Source organism: Rhipicephalus microplus, chromosome X, assembly GCF_043290135.1.
Source record: "Rhipicephalus microplus isolate Deutch F79 chromosome X, USDA_Rmic, whole genome shotgun sequence".
Taxonomy (NCBI): Eukaryota; Metazoa; Arthropoda; class Arachnida; order Ixodida; family Ixodidae; genus Rhipicephalus; species Rhipicephalus microplus.
Window position 1 is genome coordinate 300700358 of NC_134710.1, and position 8934 is coordinate 300709291.

General features: G+C 41.9%; 1 protein-coding gene across 1 annotated transcript; it reads right to left on the reverse strand.

Moving 5' to 3' along the window:
- Nucleotides 1-3204: 3204 nt before the first annotated feature.
- On the reverse strand, nucleotides 3205-8405 carry LOC119162369 (uncharacterized). The gene is made up of 2 exons (XM_037414773.2): nucleotides 7607-8405; nucleotides 3205-3633 (listed from the first exon to the last, which is right to left on the reverse strand). The coding sequence occupies exons 1-2, from the start codon at nucleotides 7940-7942 to the stop codon at nucleotides 3589-3591; spliced, it is 381 nt and encodes a 126-aa protein (XP_037270670.1). The 5' UTR covers nucleotides 7943-8405; the 3' UTR covers nucleotides 3205-3588.
- Between the last annotated feature and the right edge of the window lie 529 nt (nucleotides 8406-8934).

Sequence of the window (8934 nt, forward strand, 5' to 3'; positions counted from 1 at the left end):
ATAGAAATGCCCTTGAGGCTGCCGATGCAGGAACAAGCAGTACAAGAAACGAGAGTATGTCATCTAACGCGCTAGCAACGCCTTTTTTTTTTTTAACCACAGACGTAGCTCCGGCTTCTCTTATTTAATGCCCGAAGCATCGTTAATAAAATAACTGAACTTGGATACATTTTGTTATCGCGAAGTCATCATGTGGTGGCCATAACTAAAACGTGGCTACACAGTTGTGTCCCTGATAACTGCATTGTGACAGAAGGCTACAAGATCTTTAGATCTGATAGGGACTCACGAGGGGTTGGGGTTGCCATGGATCATAGTAAAAAAAAAAAAAAAAACTCCGTTTTGGCCTCGCAAGATCGAAGCAATGCACCAGAAACAGTGTAGTGTAGAATAAGCTTTTTTAACACAGAATACCTTCTTGGTGTCGTGTACAGACCACCCGCAACAGCATCAGACTATTTTGATGAATAAAATAACTTTCTTTGTGCCCATGTAAATGGCAGCACCAGGCTTATTCTAATTGGAGACTTTAATCTATCCCGTATTGACTAGGAAGCTTTTTTCTTGCCTAGGGAGGTCGAGATTGATAGTGGTGAAAAGATGTTGGAAATAATATTTGCTCATAACTTAACACAAATAGTGCGCGAATATACAAGGATAAAATATTCGTCTCGGTCAGTGTTGGACCTGGTGTTCCTTTCAAACAAAATGTGCATTTATAACATGTGTTGAGGAGGGAGTTTCTGATCATAGATTGGTCTCTGTTACTATTCCACTGAATGTTTCATGAACTAGAACCCATATAAGACCATGCAAGTAAAGGATTACGCGAAAGCAGATGACACTTTCATTCTTGGCATTTTGGGGTATTCAATTGGTAATTTTGAGCACGTATCAAAGCGCGAAACTGCTGAAGAATTGTGGCAATGTTTTAAAGTTATTATTAAATATTGCATCAGCCAATTCATGCCTAGTATAGAGTAAAGAATACTAAAAAGCCCAATCCATGGATAGCATGCGATATTATTCCTAAGAAGCGAAAGTTAAAAAGGCTGCGGAGAAAAAGAAGCATAGTTCCGATCAAATAGCATGAGTACGAAAAGAATTGAAGAAAGTGCTGTTGGAATGCAAGCGTGCTTTTTTTCGTCAACAGTTGAATTCTTTCATTAAACATTCGCCTTGCAAGTTCTGGCTTTGTATGTGTGATAAGCGCGATAAAATTGACCAGCTGAAACGTGGAAATGAAATCGTGATGCAGAATGTTGATATTGGAGATAGTCTTGACATTTTCTTTCAGTCAGTTTTTACAAGACGCCGATGTGACACTGAAACAAATGATGTAATATGCCACTTATGTGAGACGATGGGTGATATCATACTACCAGTCGACAAGGAGTATTGAAGAGTCTATTGTCTCTTGATTTCTGAAGAAAGCATGCGAACCTGATAAAATACCCACCCCTTTTTTTGCAGCGTGTGGACATCTTACTACTTGGAAGTTATTTTTCAAAAGTCTATTTGTACTAGTTCAGTTCCATCTGACTGGCGCACAGCTGTAGTTTGTCCGCGAATAATTACCGTCCCATGTCGCTCACATCTATCTGCTGCAAAATATTAGAACATGTCATTGTGAAGCATGTATAGTCACATTCCTGAAAAATAAAAATTACTTTTATCCTTATCAGCATCGCTTTAGGAGTAAAGTCTTAACTACAACACCGCTTATTGAAACTATCCGTGATTTTGCGACAGCTTTAGATATGAATGAACAAATTGATGTCATCTGGATAGATTTTGCTGAGGCCTTCGATAAAGTATCTCACGACCGACAGGTGTATAAGCTTCACTGTGCTGGACACAGTCTACTTCTACCTAATTGGATTAAAGCGTACCTAATTACAGGAAGCAATTCGTGAAAATTGAGAACTCTATGTCTAGCTTGCTAGATGTTCCACAAGGCTCGGTTCTTGGGTCTTTATTCTTTATGATATATCTTAACGATATCGCAGATGTAGCGAAAGCTCGTGTAAAGATTGGCGTTAATCTGTCATTTTCCTCGCCTCCTTTTCTTTTTTTCTTTTTTCTGTGTTGTTTGCCCCAAAGAAGCTCCCTTCTTATTGTGCTATGTACCAACTAGACCCAACGCAAGTTTTACTCATGTAAAGCTCAAACTGTTTGCTGATGATCGTTTAATTTATGTGCGAGTGACTGGTAGTAACGACCAGTTTAACATTGCCGAATGTCTAAAGGATATAAACTCATGGCGTGGAGCTTCGGGAATGGTAATCAATTATTTGAAATCTACCGTTACCTTCATTTGTAGTAAAAAGCGATAATTCCATTTGAATACTGTATTGGGAATCTCACCTTGTTGACGGTTATTGCGTTTAAGCACCCAGGTCTCACAATGACGCATAACCTTAAGTGGCATACAGATATTGATAATGTTTGCTCTAGGGTTTCATAGATATTGTACTTAAGAGAAAAAACTGCGGGTTCCAAGTATGGACGTAAAACTTCTTGCTTTTAAAACTTTCACACGGCCGATACTGGAATATGCCAGTATTGTCTGGAGTCCTCATCAAAAAGTGCTGGTAAATAAACTTGAACGCATGCAACGGCTTGCGGCTTGCTTTATATGCTCGAGATATAAGCAGAATGACTCAGTCACAGAAATGCAACAACTCTGTGATTTGGAGATGCTCCACAAGCACAGACTTATAAATTGATTAAATCTTCTTTTTCAATTAATGAAAGGTGCATTTAATATTATCAGAAATGACGGCATGGGTCCAACAACTCAAGAAAAGTGAGAGGACAAACCACGCGCGAGTACTGAAACCTTATTTTGCGCGAATGAAGGCGTACCATTATGCTTTCTTCCCTGATGTCATCGAAGGTTGGAATGGGTTACCGAGTAATATAGTCAATGTGGATGATGTAATGAATTCGTGCGTTTACTTGATTTACATTTATGTAATTTTTTGTAAACATTATTGCGATTGTTAGCTGTTGCATGGCAAATTAGGGTGTGTGTTTTTCGTTCGGCAATTGCAGAGCTGTCATGCATTTGTATATATGTATATCTGGTTTATCATTGTGAGATGTATAGTTATGTGCCTACTTTGTTTGTACAGTGTGTCGTACCTTCCCTGTAATGAGCCTCAACAGGGTTGACAGTATAAATAAATAAAAAAAAATAAGTTTATATTTTTCTTTGGTTTAAAAACATTGATTTATTCGAAGTACATAAGGCGAACATAAAAAGAAAGTCTTTCCATTTTCTTTTCTAGCGAGCCTGTTGGCACACATGTCATCGCCCCATTGTAAAGGGGACGCTCATAGCATCCATTTGCTGAACTCCTGCAGGCGAACCGAGCGGTGCCCGGAAAACAGTGGCGCAACTCTGCTACCTAAAGGTGGCAACTCTAGCTAGCCGCAGAGTTCCCAACAAGATCTCCGCCAGCTCGTCGCTTTCATCTCGTCTTCCTAAGACATTGCAATGTTCAAACTGTGTAGAAGTCATGACCACACATCGGACGATGAGCCCCGATTTTGCTCAGCTGCCATCGCATCAACGGAAATGCTTCAGACGTGCACTTTTCTTCGTTGGTCGCTGTGAAAGATGGCCCCCTGCAAGATCGATCGCGGTTTATTTATACTTATAACTACAGCGCCATCTGGGGGCATTGTTGTAGGGGGGTTTACAAATTCAAAGTACATTTAAATCAGTGGGGACAAGTTGAATTGCACGGCACTAAAAAAATAAAAACAAATCAGAAAGAACTAAATCACAGCATACAATATCATTGTTTGACCACATACTCCTTTAAAAGGGAAGGAAATGCTGCGGAAGGGTCGGTCACAATGTTTTTTGGAAGACTGTTCCATTCGTGAATAGTTTTAGGAAACAAAGTATTTGCATACATTGATGTTCGGCACATATATTCACACACTTTCAAAGGATGGTGCCGTCGTTATGAGATGTATAATGGTGGTCTGATGTATTTGTTTTTATCGATCCCAGTTTTGTCGTTTATTAGGGTGTAGAAAAGACATAGTCTGACATATTTACGCCTTGAGGAGAGCAACGGCCAACCAAGTGAACTAACAACTTTGCTAGACCTTCTGCTGAAGTCGTAATCACCCCTCACAAACCGGGCGGCACGTTTCTGAATGCGCTCCAATGCATCAATATTTAACTTTGTGGCCGGGTCCCAGGCAGTGCAAGCATACTCGAAAATCGGGCGTACATTTGACACGTAAAGAACTTGTCTAAGAACAGAGGGGGCGGTTCTGAAATTGCGGCGTAGGAAGTTCAGCACGCGACTGGCTTTAACTGATACCATGCGAGCATGATCATTCCACGATAGTGTGCTGTTGATGGCAACGCCAAGATACTTGTATTCATTTACCACGAATAATGGTATCCTTTCCATGAAGTAATTTGTGATAAAAGGCTGTTTTTTATTGGTAAACCTAACTACACAGCACTTTGACACGTTAAGGTGCATTTTCCACGTACTGCACCATGTTATTACTGAGTCAAGGTCTTTCTGCAGTTGTTCGGAATCTTGAGTGCACTCAATTTCACGATATATGCAGCAGTCATCTGCGTACAACCTCACTTGACTGTCCACGCATTCAGAAAGATCATTGATATAAATCAAAAAGAGAAGCGGCCCCAGGACGGAGCCTTGTGGCACTCCTGAAATGACGTCAGCATGTGACGATGACGCGCTGTCGATGATGGTGCATTGTTTCCTGCATGAGAGATAAGCTTGTAGCCATGCCAGTGTGTTAGCAGATATATTAAGACACGATAATTTCAGTAAAAGGAGCGAGTGTGTAACAGTGTCAAAAGCCTTGCTAAAGTCTAAAAAATTGCAATCAATTTGGCTACCGGAATTTAACGCTGCGGCGATGTCATGTGTAAGTTCTACGAGTTGCGTATCGCAGGAAAACCCTTTCCAGGAACCCGTGCTGTGTTGGACAGAAAAAATTGTTAGTCTGAAGATGCTTTGCCAAGTTCGAGTATATTATATGCTCAAGTGTCTTACAGGACACACACGTTAACGAAATGGGCCGATAGTGACAAGTACTTGACTTGTCACCACTCTTGAATATAGGAATTACATTTGTTCGTTTCCAGTCATCAGGTAATGCACCCTGCGATAAAGAATTTCTGAACACAGCTGTAAGAAATGGGCTTATTGAAAGGGCACAGTTCTTTAAAATGAAGTTTGAGATTTGATGTGGCCCTGATGCCGAGTTCGCACAAAGGTTTTTTAAAAGAGATGCAACACCTTGTTCTGAAACTTCAAACTCCGCCATTTCCGATAACGTTACTGTGTTGCACATTGTAGTTTGAACCACTGACGAAACAAAAAAAAAAACACAGGCTGAAAGTACCAGTTAAAGCATTCAGCTTTACTTGTACTGTCCAACAAGTATTTAGTACCATCAATTATATCAGGAATACCACCAGGAACCTTTGGCTTTCTTTTAATGTATTTCCAGATGAGTTTCAGGTTAGTTTTCACCTTAATACTCAGATCACTCATGTATGCTCTCTCTGCTTTCCTCAGGTCTTTGGTTATCTTCTTACCAAGTAGTTTCATCTGTTTGTATGTTTCAAGGTCTGACGTGTGACAATATTTGCGATAGAGACGATCTCTTTTGTTTATGAGCACTCGGAGTTCCTTATTTAGCCATGGTTTATCATTTCGTTGTTTGGTTGATATGACTCCCGATGGTACAAAAGTTTGAGTTAGAGATAACAGTTTTGTTTTTAGCTCATTCCACAAGCCATTCACATCAGAACACGAGCATAGTTTTTGAAACTCAGGTAAATAAGAGTCTAGTTTTGTTTAAATAGAAGCGCAGTCTACTCTTTCATATAAAAACACCTTTCTGGGCCCCGAAGCTCGTTGTTGAGCTACAGCTAAGCACATTTTAACAAGGACAACTTCGTGATCACTAATACCTGGTACTGTAACAACAGAGGAAGCAAGCGTTTGATCATTGCAAAAAAACAGGTCTAATACACTTGCACTAGTACTGCACACCCTCGTGGGGGCTGTCACAAGCTGATATAACTGATGGGCATTCACGATTTCTTGAATAGCTCTATGTAGCAGTGACTCACTATGAATTATCGGTTTGAATGAGGACCATGAAACATCAGGTAGGTTAAAATCATCGGCAACCATTATGTATGTTGTATTTAGGGTTGACAAAATATTGCTTAAAGTAAATAAAGGCTCGGGTGCTGTATTACTGGGGGGCCTAAAGAAGGAACCAACAGCCACAGTTGAGCCACCACACAGCATAACCTTACACCACACAGATTCACACAAGTCACTAACACCATGAATACGAACGCTACTGATACTGTTTTGGATCATTAGGAATACACCACCTCCGTGCGCCGTGCGGTCCCTTCGGTATACTGCATAGGTCGACGGAAAGAATTCATGATCTGCGATGGTGGTATCGAGCCAAGATTCTGTGCCAAAAACTACGTGTGGTTTAGTCATGTCTAATAACGAAAAAAATTCTGTTCTTTTGTTTTTCAAACTGCAACAGTTAACTACGATGCACGTTAGTTCATTTTTTCTCAATTCTTTTGTCAGTAAAATGGCACTTCGAGGTGATTGCTATCTACGACTAGGCACAACTCTATCTTCAGCACTGTTATACAGGAATATTTGGTCATCCATGGATAGCTTATTGAAACGAAGCTTAAAATGACCACCTTTTCCTTTAGCGTATCATATCAATTTTCGCCTCTCTAGCCTGACTTTGGGTGAATAGTCTTCACTGATTCCAAAGTTGCTTCCCTTTAGCTTGCCAGAAGACTTCAGCACACGTTCCTTTTCTTTAAAAGATAGAAACTTTACTATGGCGGGTCTTTTCCTCGGCGCCGAATATCGGCCTAATCTGCGACTTCGTTCAATTGCGTCAGGGGCAATTTCGAGCTGTAAGTCACTAGAACAAAAAGAAATAACGTTTTCCTGTGATCGTGCCCACGTTTCATTCTCGTTATCTGGGAAACCATAAAATACCAGGTTATTTCGACGATTCCTACTTTCGAGGTCGTCCTGACAATCTTTCATAGCCTGACATGCACGCGCAAGCACTCCACATTGAGCTGCAAGTTGCTCAAGTTCTTTTTTGCCCGTGTTACCTAGGGGGGTGTTACTTTCTACACGCGTTAATCTATCATTTACACCTGCCACTCGCTGCTCAAGCGCCTGTTGCTCTTTTCGCACTGAATGTATTTCTTCTGTTATTTTTTGTTGAACGCTTCGTGGTTAGCTCGGATAGAGCTAAGTTCATCAACAATGGCAGACTGAGAGATCTGCATTGAAGGTAATGTCATGATGGTGTCGAACATCTGCTTTTCCTGTTGCAGTGTTAGAGGGCCTGGGTTTTGCTCTATATCCCCAAATAACAGCGAAATTGTTTTCATCATATGACCACACGCGACAGCATTATCGTGCAAGGCCGACAGGTAGCAAAGCACCGAACAAAGAACAGCAATGGGATCTGGCCCCGATTTCTTAAATGGCCTACCCTATACAGGGAGGTAAAAGTAACTAACCTGAAGAAATACTCGACGTAAGTTTCCGGCAGCCATGTCGGCGCCAGGTCTCAAAGTGGTTGAATGGTGGGTGTGCTTTTGTAGTGCTTCGCTGTCACGGTGCTTCCATCGTTGCCAGCTGTACATCTGCTCACAACTGAACATTGATACCGCTGGCAGTGCCGTCAGGTCGAGTGACATTCGGACCGCAGGAAAGCAAGGAAGTTCAATGAAGAAGTCTTGCGTCACAGAAATGTCCGGCAGAGCCGGACACACCGCTGATGCTGTGGCGTCCCGGGCAATCGCTGTCATCTGCATCAACTGAAGAAATACTCGACGTAAGTTTCCGGCAGCCATGTCGGCGCCAGATCCCCTTTCCTCGACAGTCGGCTGTTTGTGTAGCTCTCAGCCTCGCGGCAGTTTGGTGACCCGAGGAGGAAAGCCGGTGCTACATCTTGAGTACCGCTGGTACGACGGCAACTTTTGCGACGTTATTGTACGCGCACATTGATTAATTTATATGCGGGGTTTAACGTCCCAAAACCACCGTATCATAGGGAGAGACGCCGTAGGGGAGAACTCGGGAAATTTCGACCATCTAGGGTTCATTATTGTGCACCCAAATCTGGGCCCACGGGCCTACAGCATTTTCGCCTCCATCGAAAATGCAGCCGCCGCTGCCGGGATTTGATCCCGCGGCCTGCGGGTCCGCAGCCAAATGCCTTAGCCACTGGGCCACCGCAGCGGGGCCCGTGTTTGCACGCCCTGTCTGTTTCATAATGAATACGCAATAACTAGCTCAGCTTAGCGGTTTTGTGTATACTATAGTGGCACTTAAACAAGATCACTAGAAAGAATGTATACCCGCTTAATTGCACTGATGATGCTCTGGACTGCTTTCACAGTGCGACTTATTTTTCGTCGATAGACCTACACTCTGATTACTAGCAAATCGCCATAGACGATCTCGACCATGAGAAAACCACCTTTAATTTGCCTAATGGTTTCTACTAATTCAGAGTCACTGCAACGAATTCAAACGCCATCACCAAATTCAGAATATTTAAATGAATAAACAATGGATTTTTTAGGGTTCCTTGCATATTTTTTAGTTTACTCCCATCAAGCATTATATATGCTTGCTCTGAAATGTGTAAGAATATTTTGTACAAGTGTACTTACTTACACCGAGTTAAACTGTGAATTACAGCGAGGAAGGGAGAGCGTACAGTGGTGCATGATACTGGGTGCAGCTTGAAGCCAAAAAGTTGTATGAAAATCTTGGAGGGCTCCGAGAAGGGACCCAGCCATACAGCACGACCACGCTGAGCCATATGTATGTTTCAATT